Below are 23355 nucleotides of genomic sequence, written 5' to 3' on the forward strand. Positions count from 1 at the left end.
AAAAAAAGAAATACAAAAAACTAACTACTTAGAGAGAGAGAGAAAAGAAAGAGAGAGAAAAGAGAAAGAAATAGAGAGACTATCAACAAAAGCAAACACAAACAAAAATATAGGTTTGGTTAATTTGATTTGTCGATCGACTTTTAATCACTTGTTAAATTCAACAACCCAACCCAACCCATACCCATACCAATCACAAATACTCTATCACAAACACAAATCAAACATGTCCTTTTAAAAAAGAGTAATATTACTATTCCTCTTCCCAGAATATTACAAACTATTAAATTAAAAAGTTTATTTTTATCCAAAAACAAAAAGAAACAAATAATTATTTATAATATTATATTATAGTATTATATATATACTAAATTTTAATCTATTTTATTTAAATAATATTCATATGTACAACTTGTTCTATTCTAATTCTTACTTTTAAAATAAAATTAAAAAAACTACATTTAAATCTCTGTTTCCAATACTTCGTTGTCTTCTGACAGTGGAACAGAGACGATATCTACTTTGGTATTTTCGTTATATGCTTGATATTTAATAGTTAAAACAGCCCATATCTATTTAATTTGAAATTGATTATAGTATTAGTCATTATTTAGTTGATTGTTTTAAATAGGTGATTGTTTACCATTGCAAAGAAAAGAGTCATAACAGCCCAAGCTATATCTTCTTTACGTTTATAGTCGATGTAGAACATCAATGAAACACCACTGACCAAAACCAATGAAAAACATAAAACCAATTTGAGGTTAACCATGATTCTCTCTCTCTTTGAGCTTGCACTTGCATTTAATCTCTGATAACCTGGTGCTGATCTATAATAATACTATATAGTAATGACCACCATTATTGTCAATATTCAAACCTAAATCAAACAAACAACAACATCGCAACATGTTGTTTTAAACTTACCCATATATCAGCAACCAATAGAAAAGCAGCAACACAACTAATCAACGGTAGATAAAGTACACCTGCATCTCCTTTAGCAGAATAAACTAGAAATGATATCAGACATGCCACCTATATTAATAGTAACATAACATAGCATAATAAAAACATAATAATTATTATCAATACAATGAATATCTAATTGTTATTATGATTCAAAGCTTTGATTCTTACACCCCAAGCAAAAGGTACTCCCAATTTAATGAGATCCAACTTTGATAAATTAAATGGTAACATAACTAACTTTATGATTCTATTTAAATCTATATAATATATAAAATTGTTTGTCAAATAACTAGCTTTAATGAATAACTATTTAATAAATAATTTTGAGTTGCAATGAATATAAATATGATTGATTTCGAACGTTCAATTACTTATCAATAAATAATTAGAATTATTTAATTTTTAATTTATTTTTAAATATTTGCACTGGTTATAAAATTTTATAACCAGTAAATATTCATATGAATTCTCAACATTTCGAAATTTAAATTAGAAGTGATTATGCCAACAATGGTTTTGTTTAACTACAGGATAATTAAATATCTATGCTTTTAATTAAGACAGTAATATCATAGCTCAGTATTAAAATAGTAATAGTATAGTTAGAAAAAATAATAATAACAATACCTGCTGTGGTTTTTTGATTAATTAAAGTTTGACTTGAATTGACTGTGGACCACTAACATTTTTGATTTAATGTCTGTTTCTTTATAATTATCTATTTACAAAATGTTTTGACTATTAAATTTATTAGGAAATGTTTGTTGTTTGTTACGATATATGTAACAAAATTGGATTGGATTGAGTTGATTGATTGGAAAAAAAAGGTAGCAGCTGCAGTTTGATTACTATCTATATGTTTTGATTTGATTTGATAATGATATGATATATTATATAATATAAATTAACAACAACCACCTGAAGATTGTTTGTCATTGGGACTCTTTAAAGTTGTCTTATCTGCATCGCTCATCTGTATTCCAAGACTTTCCATATCGACTAAACCATCGTCTATCTTTGAAACTATTGTTTTTGCACACTTAAGGAAGATCTCTTCTACATTGTCTCCAGACATTGAACTAGCTTCTAAGAATAGTAAATCTACAAAAAAAATATTGAATATTTTAGTTTAAACATCTATTATTATTATTATCATTATCTAAATACGATTGCTTACCATTCTCTTGAGCTACTTTGATTGCCTCTAAAAATGATACTTCTCTTTCCGCAGTTAAATCAGACTTGTTTCCAACCAATATAATAGTAACATCTTTACTTGCGAGTGCTCTAGCATCACTTAGCCAATTTGTAATATGATTATATGTTTCTCGACTGTTGTTTCAAAAATAGAGTAGTAGTAGTAGTAGTAGAAGTAGAATGATCAGTTAGTAATTAGATTTGTTTGATATGAATTGATAAACTCGTACTTTGCAACATCATAAACTAAAATGACACCTGCTGAACCTCTATAATAACTTCTAGTGACTGATCTAAATCTTTCTTGACCTGCAGTATCCCATATCTATACGTTGTAGTAGTGAATGAAGATTAAAGAAATGAGTGAATTGATCGTCACAATGATTTGATGATCATCTAGTTTTATCAATATATCTAAAAATACCTGTAATTTAACTGATCTACCTGCTACCTCTACTATTCTCGATGCAAAGTCAACACCAATGGTATGATTTGATTGACTTTTAACTAAAGGATGAATTCCACCAATCAAAATTTATAAAGAGAGAAATGTCAATAAGAAATAGTAATTTCGTGTATAGCCTTGAAGATTTAAACATACATTTATTATCGGTGAATCTATATAATAAACATGATTTTCCAACATTTGGATCACCAATTATTAAAAATTTAAAATGTAACAATGTTTTATTTATTCACCATTTGCAAATTGTCTTTTTATTTATTTATTTATTTATTAATTTTATAACTATATATATATATATTAATGTTTGCAAATTGATAAACACTTTTTAGTAACCTTACCTTACAAAATCGATTGAATTGAATTAAAATATAAAATAAAAAAATCAATTTTAAAAAAACTCTAATGAAAAATCAAAGGTCAAAAAAAAAAAATGCGACATTGCAAAGTAATTTAACACATTTTTAAATGAATATCTTTCCTTTAAAATGAATATCATAATAACATTTATTCACCATTCTCATCTGAGTTGTTTGTATGGGTTTTAGTATTAGTATTATTGGTAGTGTTGGTGGTGGTGGTGGTACAACTTTTTACACCTCTTTTAGGTACTTTATAAACTTGTCTAATATTTATGTTGATACGTCTGTTCTTTTCTTTCATCCAATGAACTTGCCATCGATATTCATCGTCTTCTTTCGAGTCGTCGAGTAGACCTGCATCGAACGAATCCTCGACAATTCTTGCAACACCATGGTAACAGTACCGTGATCTACCGCCCATAATAACAATATCACCACTCCTTATAAAGATTGGCACTGGTGCGACATCCTTTGTCTCTGCACCCATTAAAAAGACAGCGGTACTTCCAAAACTAATAGAAACGATCGGTTTCTCCATTTCCTCTTCGGCATCGTCCAAATGGCCACCCATCACTGAATCCTCAGAATAGAAATTGACAATAGCAGCTTCAGCCACATAAGGATCGTATTTAGTTGCTTTTGCGATATGTGTTACCAATTCATGTAAATCTAGATTCATTCCGCATTGAGTAAAAGTTAGTTAACTTCTATTGATTCTATTCTAATCTAAGTTATTTGTATCATTCTTCTTTTATTACCATTTGGTATTTCTTCGTAAAAGTCTTCAGAGTAATCTCTTGATGTCCATTGATACTGATATCCCAGAGTTGCCCACGCCAGCTTATCCAATAAAGATCTATAAGATGGTAATTCTTCACCGTTTTTATCTAATGGTCTATTTTGTTGTTGTTCATTTTGTTTTTGCTGTTGTTGTTGTTGTTGTTTAAATTCAGATTGTGCATTACTCCAGAGATCTTTTATTTCACCATGAAAGAGACTGAGGTTTGTGAGGTTTGGTGGTTCAACATAGTGTTCGAGAGCATCTTTTATCCATTTACGTTGTTGTCGCGCTGTGAATACCGATGGTATAAAGTAGAATCCGGGATAGTATGCGAGACCGTAGACACGCCAACTCGATGGATTCGAATAGTATGGTGAATCAACTGCTATTGTCGAGACATTCGTTGCAATACCACTACTGCTGCTAGCAGTCGTCTGTGCTGAATAGTCAATGATTCTCTTTTTGTTCAGTTCATTGTTTCTCTCTAGATTATGATAGTCCAACACCGAGGAGTAGTCTATCGGTGGTCGTTTGTCCTTCGGTAGTATCTTCCCACGTTCATTCTTTGTTTGTTGTCTAAACATTTTCTGTACTTTCATATACTCTGATGTGTTACCACCACCACCACCACCACCACCACCCCCACTACTTCCTCCATTCTTTTCAACTTTATACATAATTCTATCTATCTATTTATTTACATCGGTCGCAACAAAGTCATTTTTTTCTTAATTAATTTCAACAACATCGTAAATTTTTATTGTCTTTTTTTTTTTTTTTTCAGTAAGTATTTCTTATAATATAGACAAGCTCAAATGCAAAAGGAGATCCCAAGATCTCTATTTTGTACTCTAGGTTATCATTAAATTGATTGAATTATGAAGATTTTGGAACTAGACACTTTCGCAATGGAATGACAGGCATGACCTTGAAGACTCTATATTTAGACAGATCAAAACACAATGGAGTTAAAATTTAAAGTTGGAGTAATAATGTATTAACTTTCTAGACACTAAATAAAAGACCTTCCCCTGAGGCAATTAAAAAAATTTAAACTGGTAAAACTATTTTAGCCAAGTATTGGGAAATTATTTTTATTGAATAAGAAATAGATCACGCAGATTGAGCATGGAACTAGGGAATAAAACCAAAGAAAGAGAGTTAGAAACACGATTGATAGGTGCACTATTTAATGACTTACCGCCATGTTTTTCTGTGCCGTTTTGAGTAAAAATTTTAAATAATGTTTAAACCTAGTTTTTAAACCATCGTCAATCATTGTAGATCGATCTACAAAATCGAAAACAGTATGGTAGTGCGCCAAAATATATTGTGCCAGTTCTCGCGAGATTTTAGTTTTTTCTACATTCCCTCCTTCCAAATATCGTAATGTTATATCTCTTTTTTCCTCATTGACCTCTTTAGAGGCCCAAAAGATACCCCCACTCTTATGAAAGTACTCTTGACAATCTATCAGTGTTTTGACACCAATAGCAAAAGTATTATCTTTATACTCTTCATAATGTGTTTGTATAATAACTTGGAGTTCTAAAAAGTGTTCCTTTTTGAAGTTTGGTTGCCAAACTCCAAGTACATGATTGTCATCAACTTTAGTTCTGATACAAGATGTTCTTAATATCTTATACATTCTTTGTTATTTATTTATTTATAAAGAAACGAAAATTCAACATATCATCTTGATCACTTCTTACACTCTTGTTTGTAAAAAAAAAAAAAAAAAAAAAAGATATTTTTCAAATTTTTGAATATTTCGATTTAAATATCGTTTTGTTTTTTGGAAAATGATGGTCTTATTAAACGATATGTTTTGCATATTTAAGATCATTATAATATAGAATTGTTTTGTTTGAATAGTAATGATAATACTCTTTATTTCAAAATCTATGACTCACAAAAAACAAACAACCTTTTCCTTAGGTGGTACTATGATTGTTGTCAATTTTGATGACAAACAAACAAACAAACGATAACCTAAAGCTTAAGTTAAACTCTGTCTTACCTTTCTTGTCACTTGAATAAGGCAAAGTTTAATACTCACACTTTTTTTGCAAAAAAAAAAAAAAAAAAAAATTGAACCTCAACTTTTATAAATGATGATTCATCACAAAAAAAAACTCCATACTGACTACCACACCATCAATAAAAAAAAAGTCAATATTTATAAACAAAACTAAAGAAAACTACTATATTTCTTTATTCATTTTTGTTTATTTTTATATTGTTTTTTTTTATTTCTTTTTTCAATATAGTGTAATTTAATTCATATTCATATTTTACAAATAGTTTAGTTTAATTTTGTTAATACAATAATTTATAAAAATAGATCAAATATATATAAATATAGATAGAACAAAACAACAACAACAACAGGTTAGATAGATTGATTGATTAGCAAAACATAAAGATATGATGAACTTCGATCAAGCTGAAGATAAAGATGGTGTAAGATTCTCATGGAATGTATGGCCAACTTCACGTGTGGAAGCGACACGTAAGTTGTTGGTGCCATTGGGTTGTATGTACACACCGATGAAGCAGAGTGCGGAGATCTTGCAACTGCCATACCCACCTTTACACTGCAAAGGTTTGTGCACAGCCATCTTGAATCCCTACTGCACAGTCGCACCACCCTACCGTACCTGGGTGTGTCCGTTCTGCTTGCAACACAACCAGTTCCCACCACACTACAACGGTTGCATCACTGACACCTCGCGTCCATCGGAGCTTCTCCCACAATCGACCACCATCGAGTACATGCTGCCAACGAAAGACACTGCGCCACCCATCTACCTGTTCATCGTCGACACCTGTCTGCCCGACGACGAACTCCAAGCGCTGACCGACTCGCTCACCATGTCGCTCTCGCTGCTCCCAGAGAACTCGTACGTCGGTCTGATCACCTTTGGTTCGATGGTGCAGTTGTACGAGCTTGGATTCACTGCCTGCCCGAAATCCTATGTTTTCCGTGGCAATCAAAGCGCCGCCTTCAAGGCGCAGACTCTCATCGAGAAGCTCGGTTCGCCAGAGACATTCAACTTGGTGTCGAAGCGTTTCTTGGTGCCGGTTGGCGAGTGCGAGTTCAACTTGACGTCGATCTTGGAGGAGATCCAAAAGGATCCATGTCGTGTCTCCTCGGACAAGCGTCCACAACGTGCCACCGGAATTGCCTTCTCAGTGGCCGCGTCACTCCTCCAAGCGGTCGCGCCAAATACTGGTGCGCGTATCATGGCGTTCATTGGTGGTCCAGCCACTGTTGGACTTGGTTTGGTCGTAGGCGAAGACCTCAAAGAACCGATCCGTTCGCACCACGACATCATCAAATACAAGGCAAAGCACTCGTCGAAGGCCTATCTCCACTATAAATCGATCGCAGAGCAGGCTGTCTCTGGCGGACACGTCATCGATATATTCTCGTGTTCACTCGATCAAGTCGGTCTCTACGAGATGCGAGAGATGGTCAAGATGACCGGTGGTTTCATGGTGTTGGCAGACGGTTTCTTCCATCCGATGTTCCAACAATCCTTCCAAAAGATATTCACACGTGACACCGAACACCAATTCAACATGGGCTACAACGCTGACATCCAAATCTCAACATCAAGATATCTCAAAGTTTGTGGTGCAATCGGTCATCTTTCATCTCTTAACGTTCAATCACCCAATGTTTCAGAAAATGTAAGTGTTGCATAAGTGATCACTAACCAAATATGCCAAACAACACTTTATTAAAACTTTCTTTTTTCTTTTTCCAATAGGAAATTGGTATTGGTGGAACATCTAGTTGGAAAGTTTGTGGATTGGATCAGAACAGTACTTTTGCTTTTTATTTCGAGGTTGCCAATCAACATACCAATCCAATTGCACCAGATCAACCGGGATTGATTCAATTTATTACTACATATCAGAATAGTCAGGGTAAGCGTATTCTTCGTGTTACCACTGTGCGTCGTGACTGGTCGGACACTGCCAATGAATCGAACGACTCGGTGTCGATGTTGGCCAACGGATTCGATCAGGAGACTTCGGCTGCGCTGATGGCACGTCTCGCCGTCTTCAAAGCAGAGACTGAAGAGCTCCCCGATATTACACGTTGGCTCGACAAGATGCTGATCCGTCTCGTCTCCAAGTATGCCGACTTCCGCAAGGACGACCCGCGCTCCTTCAAGCTGGCACCAAACTTTGCGATCTACCCACACTTTATGTTCCATCTGCGTCGTAGCAACTTCCTACAGGCATTCAACAACAGTCCTGACGAGTCGTCGTTCTATCGTTTCATGTTGAATCGTGAGAACGTCTCCAACACACTCATCATGATTCAGCCAACTCTCGAGAAGTACTCATTCAACGGTCCACCCGAGCCAGTTGCACTCTCGGCCACATCGATCACCTCTGACACCATCTTGTTACTCGACACATTCTTCCACGTGCTCATCTTCCATGGTGAGACCATCGCCAAGTGGCGTAAGGAAGGATACGATAAGAATCCACAATATCAAAATTTCAAAGATTTATTACAAGCTCCAAAAGATGATGCAAATGTAAGTATTATCAAATATCAATAATATCAAAACTCAATTCAATACAACGATAGATCGATCGATTCTAATTTTTTTTTTCAACTTTTGACAAATCAATAGGCAATTTTAAGAGACAGATTCCCATATCCACGTTATATTGATTGCGACCAACATTCAGGTGAAGCACGTTTCCTTTTGGCAACAATCGATCCTAATTTGACACATGTTAGCAACGCTCAACAAGATCCAACCAAGGGTGAAGTTGTATTCACCGATGATGTAAATCTACATGTATTTTTGGAACATTTGAAAAAGTTTGCTGTTCAATCTTAAATTAAAAAAAACAAAAACAAAAAAAAACAATATAAAAATGAAATTTTATATAAATATTAATAAAATAATAATCAAATAAAATTATTAATATTTAATATTAATATATTAGAATAATAATTTTTGGTATTCTTTAGCGTGAATGACTGACTTTTAAATATTTCTATGAAGATGGTAACTTTCATCTCATTAAGTCATTTTTGTTTTTTTTTTGTTTTATTTTTATTTTTTTTGTTTTTTTTTTTGTTTTTTCAAATTTTTATATGACACCAATTTCAACGGTTTGTTGTTGATTTGTTTTTTCAAAAATTTCAACATTTTTTATTATTAGTTTATTAATTTTATTTTAAAAGCAATAGAAAGCACGCACACCCGCTTTTCATATTTCGATTGTTGTCCCGACAGAAATCAAATAATCTATATATTAATCCGACGATTCAAATTTAGATTTTCATAAATTTCATTGGTTTTATTTGGTTTGCTTTTATTTTGTTTTATTATAAACAACTTTAACTCTTTCACCTAAACATATATACACATAATACATATACATAACATATACAACCAAAGCAAAACATATATAATAGATTTAGATTATGACAAGACCAAGAGGTGGTGGTATGTATACATACTTTTCAAATGAAAAACATAAAATAAAAATAAATATCAAAACAAAACAAAAAAACAAAAATCAAATGTTATCTTTTCTTAACTTGTAAAAGATAGATAATAGATAATAGATAGAATTCATTTCTAGAAAATGATAAACATAAATATATTTCATTTTTATCAATCGTTTAGATAAAAGATTAACTAACTAATATCATGATTGATATCTCTATCTTTAATAACTTTTATAGCATCTACTAAAGAGGATGATAATGAACAACAACAACAACAGCAACAGGAAGAATCAATAATAAACACAAATATAACACCAAGTAGACCAAAGAGAACTACACAGCTACCTGCTTCACAAAAGGATTACGTAATGTTTCCTACTTCAAATAGAAGAGCATCTGCTAATAGCAGCAACAATGGTGGTGGTAGTGAAGACGGTGGAAATCAAAATGGTAGCAGCAGCAGCAGTAATGGCAATGGTAACATAGTCATACCAAAGCGAGTTATTGTTATAGCACCGGGAGGAAATAATAGCAACAACAGTACACCAGACGAAAAGAAGAGAAAGTCGACTGAGGATTCCTCACCTGGCAACAACACAACTGCTTCTCCTTCCGCTACCACTCCAAAGCGACAAAAGAATGGCAACACTCCCATCACTCCTATTAGCACAAAGCGAAGATCCATTGAGAAAGCAGCGACTAACAACAACAACGACGATGAACATCAGGTGTCGGTACATGACGAAGACGGTACAGAGACAACAACTACCTCGGTTGTCACACCAAAGAGTAATCTTAAACTAACCATAAAGTTAAATCCATCAGCTGCTACATCAACAACGACAACGACTACAACTGCTGCTGCTAAAACAAAGGTTGATCTACCAAGTTCACCACCTCCTATGCCAACTTCTACTCCGACAGCCAAGCGTAGAGGTCGTAAACCAAAGGTTGTCGTGCAACAAGAGAAAGAGGACGATGAGGATGACGAGACAGAAGACGAGGAGGAGGAAGAAGAGGAGGAAGAAGAACAACGTCCAACACCAAAGCGACTCTCCATAAAGATCAAGATGGGCGAACAACAACAGCAACAACAGCAGACAAAGTCAACACCAACCAAAGGAGCAACTCCAAAGGTTTCAAACGCACCTTTTGTCGACCCCGCAACAGTGACACCGGAGCAACTTACCCACATGAAAAAGACATTCTCTACCATATTGACACAGCTCGTAAAGAAAGATCTTCAAGGATACTTTATGGAGCCGGTAACAGAAACTATTGCACCGAACTACTTTACACACATCAAGGAGCCAATGGATTTCCAAACGATGAAAGAAAAGAATCAAAGCTCACAATATCTCTCCATTGAGCAGTTCCTCTATGATTTCACATTGATCTGTGAGAATTGTATGACCTACAACGATACAGAGTCGTCGTTCTACAAAGAAGCAAAGAAGCTGCTATCGGTTGGTAAATCTATGATCCTCTCTTACACCTCCAAAGTACATCCCGATCGTCTTGAATCCGATATCGCCACACCCACCAAGCAGCCATTGCTCACCGGACCGGTCACAGCTACACCCTCTGCCTCCACATTGCGTGAGCGCGAGCGTCGTCTACGTGGAGCCGTAGTCGATGAAGTTCCTTCGCCAGCGTCAGCAGCAGCAGCACCAACACAAACCTCAGCAATTGAACCAACGGCGACATTAGCAGCAGCGGACAAGCATCACTACACACATACTCCAAGTCGTCGTCTGCAGCAACGCGAACGTGAAAAAGAGCGCGCCGAAGAGCACAAGGAAGAGCTCCCAAAGGCATTGTCAGTGGCCGCTCCCAACTCCAAGGTTGCACCCGTCACCAGAACCAAGAGAAAGCCTGGCGCACCTGGATCCACCCAGTCAACACCAATTATCCGTCCACAATTCGTACCGACTCCATCCACTCCAAATGTCACTGCTGTTTCCATGTTCCCTCCACCTGCTGTCACCCCATTTGTCATGCCACAAGTCGTTGCCGCGCCAACTGCAGTCGCCATGCCTACTCAACAGCCAGTGGTAGTCGATCACTCAATGGTAGCAATGACAGTCGATCAATATACATCTGCACCACAATCCACCAATATCTCACTTCCAAAGCGTAAGTATGTCAAGATTGGAGGTGAGATGAATGCCAGACCACAGACCATTCCTCCAGCATTGAAGATCTCTCACACACTGACCAAGAAGATCTCAGAGGGTGACAATATCATGGTGGCACCATTCAACATCAACTCGGCACACACCTACAGCATGTATATTCCAAAGGATCAGCAGCACGACCTTTCCAATGGCAGCTACCAGATCATCGGTAACTTTAGTCTACCAAAGTTCCTCGAGAAAACAGTCAACTTTGAAGAACAGAAACTAAAACAACTTCAGCTACAGCATCAGATGCTTCTACAGCAACAACAACAGTTGATTCAACAACACCAACTTTTACAACAACAGCAACCTGTAGTATCTATTGCCAAGCCAATAGAGAATTCTCATGAATCAACAGCATCAGAGGAAGGAAGCAATGAAGATCAACCAATGTCAGATGTCAACACCACAACTGAATCAACCACAACTGTTTCAACAGACAGCATGCATCCAGCAGTTCCAGAGGCAGGCGCTTTGGTTGCTCAAGCACCAATGTCACCATCTTCACAGATTCTGGCAAATAATATTGCTGGAGTAAATCTGCTTGTACAGCAATCGTTAAGTTTTGAAGCAAACAACACAGTTAGTGAAGAGAGAAGAGCTGACATTGCAGCTAACTATCCAGTGAATGGATCGATTCATCTAAATGGTTTACCCAATTTTATTTATGTAAAGTCTAACCTTTCAGGAGGTGGAGCAGGAGTCGCAGTAGTTTCGGACAGCAAGCAATCAGAGTCGCAAGGCAGCAGAGGCAGCCACAATAGCAAACTGAGTAGAGCCACTCTCAATTCACTGCCAAAAGAGAGTCTAGGATACCTCAGCCAACAAATGTCGAGCTTGATCAAACAAGGACAGATCCAGATCGACGATAAGATAAAGTCACACACCGAGCAACAGATTCGTAAGAACTTGCTCAACCGAATCAAAGACTCTACTGACTACGAGGTTCCCTCTACCATCGATGACATTGACAGTTTGAAACAACAGCTAACCGAATCACTTGGAGGCGTTGACCTCTCGTTTTTAGATCAAATTAAATTGGATCAACAACAACAACCATCTTCACCACTTGTAATTAATAACAATAACAATAGCAATAATAATAGTAATTTAGATGTTGAAATGACACCAACAACACCACCAGCCACTTCAACTACCACTACCACCACCACAGAAAACACTACCATTGAATTCGCCAAGAGCAATACTACCACCACAACAACCACAACAAAGTCCACCTCGAAATCGATTCAAGAGAGTCTCGAAGATGGATTTGAACAACTCTGTAAACTCCAGTTGACACAATATATGAGAGGTGTGCCAACCCCAACCGGCACCGAACTTCAATCGGCTTCACTACTACATACAGCGATTGGAAAGCTCGGTGTGTCACTCCCTCCATCCATGTATATCAAATCACGTGAAGCCATCAGAAAGAGCATTATCAAGAGTGGACTTCAAGTGGGTGCAGGTAGACAACCAAGACCCAATTTTCATAAAAAAGATATTCTCTCACCAACTTCCACCGCCGCCACCACCACCACAGCAACAACTATTCGCTCACCTGAAACAGAGGTAACAACAGAACAATCATAATCAAATTTTTCAAATCCCTTAAAAACAAACCAATCAACATAAAATATTCAAAAAAATTAAATAATTTAATTTTTTTTTTTTTTTTTTCATACTCATTGATTGATTAACTTATTTTGCTTTTAATTACACAATTGTTTGTTTATTCAACTTTTTATATTAATTAATCGATAACCAAAAAAAAATGGTATGTTTTATTTTGCTTTGTCCATTCCATTTCAATTTTAAATTAATTGAATAAATTTAAATCTTATCATTATCTCAACTAAAAGATATATTCAATTAATAATGATTTACCCTGTAACCTAATATTTAAAACTGCTAATGCTTTTTATCAGTTTTACATACTTGCATCTTTTGCAAAATAAAAAGTGAGTGTTTTATTTTATTTTATTTTTATTCATTTCATTTCTCACACATGATCATATATTCACCCACATGTATTGCTTAATATCTGAACATACACGTTGCCTCAACTTTATTTGTCATTAAATGTAGTGTGAGTGTGTGTATGAATTAAATTTAAATTTATGATCATGTGTTGATATATTAACAAAACATTAGTTTAGTTGATTTTAAAAAAGAAGATTTAATAAGTGTTTATTTTTAAAGATTAAATAACAAATACATCATTCATTAGATAAAAGAACTTTCAATATCATCAAAAGGGGTATAATCACGAATAAACCTTTTTTTCTCTACCAACCACTGAATTCTCATATAAAGTATAACAACAACTAGAAATAGTAGCATTTATTTATATCTTTATATATATGGATGTTGTTAATGTTGTTTTTCATACATTATTTTATTCTTTGTTGCAGATCTACGTTTTTATACTGTAGCAGTACTGTTGTTATATGTATGCAATATGTTCTATGATAGATTTAATTTTGATGTTACAGGCTAGACTAGATTTCCATTTTGTTATTGATATCCAATATTCATTTTGATTGGATTTTTCTGCTGTGTTTACTTGAAGTAATGATCAACCAAACTCAATAATAATTTGTTGGTTAATTGACTGACTAAACACCCAAAAAACATCTAATATTTTATATCTTTTTTTAATCATAAATCAATAGTTGATTTTGAATTTCAATTGTTTAGGAGTATGAAATTATCAACAACATAGTTTACTCCTTTTTTTTTTGATAAATAAAAATAGTTATAGTTTTTTATAAAAGTTTAATTTAATAGTAGTAATTTAATAAAATTATAAAGAAAAAAATAACAATTCAGATAATAGTAAAAAGAATAATAATAAGCTATAAATTTTAGAAAGAATAAGATTCTCAATTTTTATTTAGAATAGTTAAAATTAAACTATATAAAGATAAGAAATAATTACAAATAAACTTTAACCATTTTCCAATTGGATAGGAATTCAATGGATAGTAGTAATAGGAATAGTAGTAATTTGCAAAAGATTTAAACCGTTTTCGATTTATTAATATATCACTTTTAACCATATTGGTATGTTGGTTTTTTCCAGTTGCCCTTTGCATTCGGAAATTAATAAATCGTCTCACATTAAAAAAGACAACCATGTTTTTGATTGGATCATCAATCTTTTTTTGTAAATCATCTATCTTGAAATCCAAATATAAGAAATCATGAGTTTCGTTAACGTCATTAAATTAAATTACTTTCTAAAGATTTTGACCCTATCGAAACTGCATCGCACCACTTGGACAATCTAAACAAAATACGAAGAAGAGCAAGTGCATTACTTTTAATTTCACTCATTTATATTACAACTTAATTTCGATCACAAAAGAATCTCGCTTAAACATGCAATTTAGTTTATAATAATCAAAAATAGTTGGATGTATTTAGGAGTGTAGAATGTGATCATTCTTTGGTAGTGATTTTTTAATAATAAATAGAATACATTTATCTTTATAAAGATATCATTTGTTTTCAAACTCAACATTCTTACTAATCTGTAATCACATCACCCACATCATTGTATGATCAAAATCACTTTATGAATTTGAAGAATGTTGCATCATTTACCCACCCCCAACCACATAAATATCCAAGTGCATCACCCCACACACTTTAAAAAAGCACACACACAGTAACACACACACCACAAGGCTAGCTTGAATGAATGTCTGACTGTTTACACATCAAAAAACATATATATATATATTTGCAATCCACTTAACATCATAAACAACACAACAACAAAATAAATTCACCACAATGTTAACAAACCCACACACACAAACCTACCCTTATAATATATCAAATACACTGACTGACCGACACAACCTTGAATCAATCACTTTAAATCACATGTAAATTATACAAAAGGATCAAGTAATACAAGCAAGAATAAAAATGAAAAGACAAGTTTTACCAGATTACTATCCTACCTATATAATGAAAACATCTACTGCCCATTATGAATGTGATTATTTATTTCTTCAATGCTTGAAGAAAAACATTAAAAAATAAAAAGAAATACAATTTCATCAAACAATCAATAAATCAATCAAACAATATCACCCGACTAACAGGTTTTCCAGATTTATCAATTTAGCCAAAATTTAATAATAATATCGATTTATACCAACTTTACCTTTAAATATAAATACTTGCATTTCATCATTTTTATTTCTATAGATAAAATACAAATATTTTAAAATTAGTTAAATAATTTTGGTGTTGTCTGTCTGTGTGTAACATTTCAACTAAATTTTTACTACAACTACTACCTCTACAACTACAATTACAACTACAACTACAACTATACTACAAAACTCTTAACATCATCATCATAAACTATCGACACACACAGCGCTCACCTATAAATAATTTCCGCCACTCAACGCCAAAGCGATCGTTAATCCGTCTCGTATCGCTTTTTTATTTAGTGCTTCACCTCACACCACCAAACATTGATTACTCCATCCAATCCATATCATCACAATTACTTTTAATCCTATCTATTTACATTCCAATAATAACCCTATCTAAAAAGTCGATTTTTTCCAAATTGAGTCGATTTGGGTAATTTTTTTTTTAAAATTATAACTTTTTTATCTATATATATTTATAAGTTTTTCTTACATTTTCTTTCTTTCTTTAATTTATTTTCACACACCTCTTCTTTAACTACTGTTACACCAACAAATTTAATATTGATATCAATATCAATTAAGCTATTCACACACACCGATAATTGATTTTGATTAAACTTTTTTGGATAAATTTTGTTTTAAATGTGAGTAATAAAATCAAGGATAGATTAGAAATATTAATCTTTTATTATTTATAACTAACTCCAAAAATTATTAAAGTTGTTTAGAATAATAGTTGTCATAATAATACTTGTATTTTTAAAGCTTTATTTATTTATTGTTAAGGATTCTAACAAGAGAGGATCAACATGGAAAGTCCAAATCAACATTCACAACAACTTAAAAAATCACCACAACTAAAGGTGGAAATTCCACCAACGACCATGAGCGACACCCTTCCAACCACCAATAACAATAGCAGTAGTAGTACAAACAATGAATGTTCATCACCAACACTACCAACGCCAATCGTTTTGGATATAAATAGTAAATTCTCACTCGACAAAGATTATCTAACAGAGAAGATGAGTGATAACCCACTATCCAAGATGCCTAAAATCGAATACTTTCATCACTATGAGCAACAAAATGTAAAGTCTAAAGTATTCCACCTCTTGAGAAACCCATTTCCATCGATTGCAATTGCGCTACTCATTATGTCTTTGATTGTAGTGACACCACTCGGACATAAATCAAACAGACTGGCACTCAGTGATCTAACCTACCTCCTTATATATATTCCATTTGTGGCCATCTTTTGTTTTGCAGTATTTTTCAGTCTTACCTATACATTTTTCAATATTTCACGTATTCCTGAGCGTCTTTCTCTGATTCTATTTCTCTATTTGGGTGTTTGGATTTCCTTCCAAATCGCCGCACACGTTGCACTCAAAGCAAGTGGATATCTCCTGCCGTTTGGCTGGATCATCATTGCATTTGGTCTGGGTGTACCATTGATCTATGCACTCCTCTGGATATCGCTACCCAAGAGATTTAAAGAGAAACAACCAAACAAAGACTCTGAGTTTTCAGCGGAATCCAAAGAGGAAATCCCAATGCGCATCATTTCACAACAGAACGAACCATACTCCTATTCTAATATTTCCACACCAAACTCGGTCACAACACCAACTACCACTCGTACCCAATCCGAATTCACAATGGGGGTACTCCCAATTCCAATGCCAACTACACCGTCCTCTGATATCTCTGAAATCAGTACAGACTCATCGAATGAATCGTTCCCCAACTTCTCAACTACGGACATCAACAACATTAGTTTGGAGTCAATGGAAGGTTTCAACAATAACACCACCGCCGCCGCCAACAACAACTGTAATATTACTTTAGATTCGAATGGCCAACCACAAGCTCAAACCACAAACACCAACGCCAACCAAGAAAACAATAACAAAACAAAAGTAGAATCCAAATCGAAACCAAGCTTCCTCTTTAAATTCTGGATTGTTGCGTCGACACTCTCTCTCGGACCATTCGGATATGTATTCTTCCACCTTTTCTTGTTGGCTTTCTATTCCGTGACATCCAATCTTGCACAGTCATTCTTGATTGTGGCATTCCAAATGTTGGTGTTGGTGTACAAGCTGATTTTCCGTCTCTCTTTTCACCGTATGCGTGCCTACCTTCCAGAGATCCCATTGAGAGTGTTCCAAGACGGACGTGTTCTCTTCTTGTTCTGGCTGGAACTGAGCTCGCATTGCTTCTTCTCCATGGTATTCCCACATGTATCGAGTTGGTACATGATCGTACTCTACATTTTGATCGAGGCGGTCACTCTTGCCGCTCAGATCATGTTTGACACGGTGGTAGTGCGTTCTTTCTTTATCCGGTTATTCGAAGAGACCTACGAGTTCATCTTTGTGCGCAAGTACAGCGGCACACTGGTGTATCGCGTGCTCGGTATCTCTGGCGATCTGGACCGAACCGTCTCGTTGGAACTCTTCTTTTTCAATTGTTTGGCACGTGCACTTGCAGGTCTTGCCTACATCGTTTTCACATTGGTCATCTACTTCGGACCAAACCGTAAATACTACCAAACCATCAACAGTCTCACACCGACCAACTACTACCTCACCATCATCTATGCGTTGGGTTCACTCATCTCCAGTTTCGTCCAGATGGGCATCTTCAAGGTGCTAATGCAGCGTGTATACAAAGTGAACCTAATGACTCAAGGTGTCAAAGTTTGGAAGCGAAAACCAGACGTATCTTTCTTTTTCATCACCAACTGCTTTATCTTGCCTCTCGTCGTATTGTTGGATCACAACAATGCTGTATCATATTTATTAACATTTAATAGACTATAATAATAATTAATACATTATTTTTATTATTATTGTATTGTAATAAAGTACTATTTTTTAATTTATTTATCTTTTGAAAAACAACTTTGTTTTTTTTTTTTTTTTTTTCAGACAAGTCAAACTTCTTGGAAAAACAAACTTCAACTTTTGTGCATTTTCAAACAAAAAACGAAACTAAACAAAGTCACTCATCTTTTAAAACATTACATATGTATATTTTAATATTATATAAATAAAAGAAAGATGAAGAAATTTGTTACACCTTTTAAATCACCTGCATTAACAACTAATGAATCTGTAAAATCATCTGAAAAGAAGAGTGTTGGAATTAGTAGTAGTAGTAGTTCAACGACTAGCGGTGGTTTAAAATCAACTAAAAGTACTGTTTTGAAGAAAAAGAGTAGCGCACCTGTAGATACAAAAACTACTGTGGGAATCAATGCTGTAAATAGTGGAAGTCAAGATGAATTGTATTTCAAAGTGATGTGGTGTAATATGACTTCAAAGAAACACAAGACATATATGGATGGTGTCATCGTTTGTAAGAAATCATGTTTACTCATGGATTGTGAAACCAAGAAGGAAATAGGTAGATCTTCAACTTTGAAGGTCTCTGATCTTGTCGAAGGTTTCAAATCATCAATGAGTTCAAAAGAGTTTGAAGTTGTTGAACAAATTGATGGTGCAGCATATTCAGAGTTATTTGGTATATCTTCTTCTTCAACTTCGACAACAACGACAACGATAATAACCAATGAAAGTAATGAAAACTCTACAACTATTGGAAGTGGATTCAAAGTTAAAGAATTTAAAAGTCATCAAAATAGTAATGCTACTCTGGTAAATAGTACAAAGAATGCGTTACAACCTAGACACGATCCAAATGTTCCGGATGCTCTGGTGTTGTACACACCACCTGCTAGTGGTTTGGATGAGAATGGTCAGCGTGTTACATATGTGGTGGTCGATCCTTTCATTTCGAAACACTTGCGTCCTCATCAACGTAGAGGTGTTCAATTCCTCTATGACTGTGTCACTGGCCAACGCCACCAGTTTGGCAATGGTTGCATTCTTGCCGACCAAATGGGACTTGGCAAGACAGTGATGACACTGACAACACTCTGGACACTCTTGAAACAAAGTCCAACTGGACAACCGACTTGCAAGAAGGCAATCATTGTAACACCGGCTGGGCTGGTCGGCAATTGGAAGAGGGAAATCAAGCGGTGGTTTGGCGCGGAGCGTCTGAAGCCGTTCACTCTAAACGACTCTGTCTCGAAGAATACGAAACAGATGCTCGAAGACTTTAATACATCCACTGTCAATCCGGTGTTGATTATCTCGTACGACCAATGTCGTATATTCTCATCGATTCTCTGCACCATGAGTTGTGGAGTGTTGGTATGCGACGAAGGACACCGTCTCAAGAACATGGAATCACAAACCACTCAATCGATAGCATCGATCAAAACGAAAGCAAAGATCATTCTCTCTGGAACACCAATACAGAACGATCTCATTGAATTCTACTCTATGGTAGACTTTTGCAATCCTGGATCACTCGGTACACTCTCGCAATTCAAAAAAGACTATGCCAATCCAATCATCAGAGGTCGTGAAGACTCGACCAAAGAAGGAATAGCAAAAGCGATGCAACTCTCAAAGATAACCTCATCATTCATTCTCAGAAGAAAATCAAATGTATTAGAAGAATATTTACCAACTAAAAGTAAGTATTTTATTTTACAGCTCAATAATTACTTACTAATTACTAATATTTACCACTCTACTCCATTCCTATATTCAAAAACAAAGCAATACATGTTGTATTTTGTAGATTATCCGAATTCCAAAAGAAATTGTATAGAGCTGTATTGGATAACAATGGTGTTGATTCAATTATAGCTGGAAAGCAAAATGCTTTGACGACTATGACTACTTTGAAACAACTTTGTAATTATCCTTCTTTGATTAAATCCGATGATTACTCAAAATACTTTACAGATAGTAACGATACAACAACTCCCACCGACTTTGATGCTTCTCAATCTGGAAAGATGGAATTTGTCGAACAACTTTTGATTACTCTAAAGTCACTTGGAGATAGAGCTGTTTTGGTATCAAACTACACTCAAACACTCGATGTCTTTGAACTTCTCTTAAAGAAACTATCGATTCAATCCTATAGAATCGATGGACAAGTCAAAGCAACTGAACGACAGGACAGAGTCGACAAGTTCAACGATCCATCGAATAAGACGCACACTGTATTCCTCTTGTCTTCAAAGGCTGGTGGTGTTGGACTGAATCTTATCGGTGCCAATCATATTGTTCTCTACGATCCCGACTGGAATCCCGCTATCGATATTCAAGCGATGGAGAGAGTCTGGAGAGAAGGCCAAACCAAGCCAGTATCGATCTACCGACTACTGACCGCCGGAACCATCGAGGAGAAGATCCATCAACGCCAAATCATCAAGGAATCGCTCTCGAATAGTGTCGTCGACAAGAGTCACTACGAGAAATCAACGTTCACCAACGAAGAACTTAAAGACATATTCTCACTCAATGACACCACTCAATGCGAAACTCATGATCTATTGACATGTAAATGTGGAATCGTCAGTGGTTCCACGACAAAGTTGAATGGATCGTCTTTAGTGGCATCCAAAGAAAAGAAAGAACAACTTCAACAGATATCACACAGCGATACTTGGGAGCACTATAATGCTACCAACAAACTAAAGACACCTGTATGGGGCAGCAACAATGGTAATTTTAAAACGGTTTGTTTCTTGTTCAGATCGAAACCAAAAGAATCAAACTCGACAGGCATCGATGAAAATATTTCATTTTTGGAGGTGAATAATAGTAGTACTGTAAAAGATGGAGATGATGATGATGAAGCTAGTGACAACGAAAAGAAGATGACACACTCTAAAAAGAAATCAAAGAAAACAACAATTTCAAAAACCAAACCCGATGATGATTCCGATGAAGAAAACTATCTCGATGAGAACAAAGAAGAAGAAGAAGAGCAATATATTGTAAACAAAGGAAAAAAGAGAATAGTTTCAAAAGTTTCAAAATCAAGTAATATTAATTTCGAAGACGATTTAGATAGTTTAGAGATGTAAATAAATAAATTTGAATAATTAATAATATATTTTAATAAATATTTCAAAAACAAAAAAAAAAAAAGAATAGAATAAATTCTTTAACTAACGGTTTTGGTGAATCATCAAATTTGAGTCAACAGATAATAAATTGCCAAATTGGTTTGAAAAAAATAAAAATAAAAATAAAAAAAAATTTATTTTGTGTTTGCTCTGTTCTAGAATACAAATAAACAACATATAGAAATCCAATGAGAATAAATGGAATTCAAGATTGATGTTTAAATGGGAAGGTGTGTTTAATTTGTTTTGTGTTTGGGGTCAAAGCATCAACACACATAATGCAGAATTTTTTTTAAAAAAAAATGATTAAAAAAAATGAAGTTAAATTTTTTATAAATTGCTTTGTCACTCTAAAAAAGAAAAATGATGATTCATCAACAACAACCAAGGAATTTAGTTTTATTCTTGATTCAAAATCAAAACAAACATATAAAAAGTAGGTAAAATTTTTATTTATATCCCATTCATCTCCGCTTATTTAATTTAATTTACAATAATCTAAAATTATTTATTTAAAATATATCCTAAATATCTGTATAATAAATCAACAACAACAATAACAACAAAATAAATAATAAATTAGTTTGGATTAAATTAAATTTAAAGTTAAAATATTAATATTTGTAATTTTATAAAGAATGAAATTTTTAGTTATTTCAGCATTGATTGCCTTGTGTGTAGCCTTTGTTGCTGCCGATGGTAATGTAGTTGTTTTGTCACCAGACAACTTTGATACAGTTGTCGATGGTACCAAGACTGTTTTTGTAAAGTTCTATGCCCCATGGTGTGGTCACTGTAAGAAGTTGGCACCAGACTACGAAGTTATTGCCGATACCTTCGCCGGTAGCAAGCAAGTCGTCATTGCCAAGTTGGACTGTGATGTCCACAAGGAACTCTGTGGTAAATACGATGTCTCTGGATACCCAACCTTGAAGGTCTTTGCCAAGTCAAAGGAAGCCAAGGACTACAATGGAATGAGATCGATCGAAGAGATTGTCACCTTCGTCAACAACGCCGCCGGTACCAACGTCAGAGTCAAGAAGGCTCCATCGAACGTCATCGACTTGACCCCAGAAAACTTTGATGCCGAAGTCTTGAACAAGGACAAGGATGTTTTGGTTGAATTCTACGCTCCATGGTGTGGACACTGCAAGAAGTTGGCCCCAGACTACGAAATCCTCGCCAACACCTACGCCGGTGACAAGCACGTCGGTATCGCCAAGGTTGACTGTGACTCCCACAAGGAGCTCTGCAGCAAGTACGACATCAAGGGATTCCCAACCTTGAAGTGGTTCCCCAAGGATAACAAGGAAGGTGAGAAGTACGAACAAGGTCGTGAACTCGAGACCTTCATTACTTTCATCAACAAGAATGCCGGTACTCACCGTGTCAAGGGTGGTAGATTACTCCCATCCGCCGGTCGTGTTGAACAACTCGACGCCTTGGCTGCCAAATTCGTCGATGCCACCGAGAAGGCCCGTACCGAAATCTTGGCCGAAGCCAACAAGGTTGTCTCTTCCCTCGCTGAGAGCTTGAAGCCAGACGGAAAGATCTACGTCAAGATCATGGAAGCCATCCAAAAGACCAAGGACTACGTCAGCAACGAAATCAACCGTGTCACCAAGTTGACCCAAGGTCAAATCAAGGTTGAAAAGTCAGATCAATTCTTCAAGAAGCTTAACGTCCTCGAGCAATTCGCCAAGAAGAACTAAATATTATAA

The 23355-nt window shown here is 35.1% G+C and overlaps 5 protein-coding genes across 5 annotated transcripts; 3 read left to right on the top strand and 2 right to left on the bottom strand.

Moving 5' to 3' along the window:
- Positions 1-461: 461 nt before the first annotated feature.
- alkB (alkylated DNA repair protein) lies at positions 462-4496 on the bottom strand (the record flags this gene model as incomplete). Its single annotated transcript, XM_020574165.1, has 11 exons — positions 462-572; positions 644-830; positions 896-1038; positions 1141-1229; positions 1882-2073; positions 2108-2304; positions 2394-2494; positions 2594-2676; positions 3148-3663; positions 3753-4456; positions 4477-4496. The coding sequence occupies 11 exons, from the start codon at positions 4494-4496 to the stop codon at positions 462-464; spliced, it is 2343 nt and encodes a 780-aa protein (XP_020436237.1).
- A 468-nt stretch (positions 4497-4964) lies between these two features.
- Positions 4965-5423, bottom strand: PPL_03194 (uncharacterized protein; the record flags this gene model as incomplete). Its single annotated transcript, XM_020574166.1, has 1 exon — positions 4965-5423. One exon carries the CDS (start codon positions 5421-5423, stop codon positions 4965-4967), a length of 459 nt encoding a protein of 152 aa, XP_020436238.1.
- A 779-nt stretch (positions 5424-6202) lies between these two features.
- On the top strand, positions 6203-8646 carry sec23 (putative transport protein; the record flags this gene model as incomplete). Its single annotated transcript, XM_020574167.1, has 5 exons — positions 6203-6287; positions 6548-6717; positions 6809-7471; positions 7552-8334; positions 8434-8646. The coding sequence occupies 5 exons, from the start codon at positions 6203-6205 to the stop codon at positions 8644-8646; spliced, it is 1914 nt and encodes a 637-aa protein (XP_020436239.1).
- A 593-nt stretch (positions 8647-9239) lies between these two features.
- On the top strand, positions 9240-13042 carry PPL_03196 (bromodomain-containing protein; the record flags this gene model as incomplete). The annotated part of the gene is made up of 4 exons (XM_020574168.1): positions 9240-9261; positions 9504-11980; positions 12122-12154; positions 12302-13042. 4 exons carry the CDS (start codon positions 9240-9242, stop codon positions 13040-13042), a joined length of 3273 nt encoding a protein of 1090 aa, XP_020436240.1.
- Positions 13043-16439: 3397 nt separating this feature from the next.
- rad54b (SNF2-related domain-containing protein) lies at positions 16440-23346 on the top strand (the record flags this gene model as incomplete). The annotated part of the gene is made up of 5 exons (XM_020574169.1): positions 16440-18174; positions 18567-18666; positions 18695-20184; positions 20271-21588; positions 22272-23346. The coding sequence occupies 5 exons, from the start codon at positions 16440-16442 to the stop codon at positions 23344-23346; spliced, it is 5718 nt and encodes a 1905-aa protein (XP_020436241.1).
- Between the last annotated feature and the right edge of the window lie 9 nt (positions 23347-23355).

This window comes from Heterostelium album, assembly GCF_000004825.1.
Source record: "Heterostelium album PN500 unplaced genomic scaffold PPL_scaffold3, whole genome shotgun sequence".
Taxonomy (NCBI): domain Eukaryota; phylum Evosea; class Eumycetozoa; order Acytosteliales; family Acytosteliaceae; genus Heterostelium; species Heterostelium album.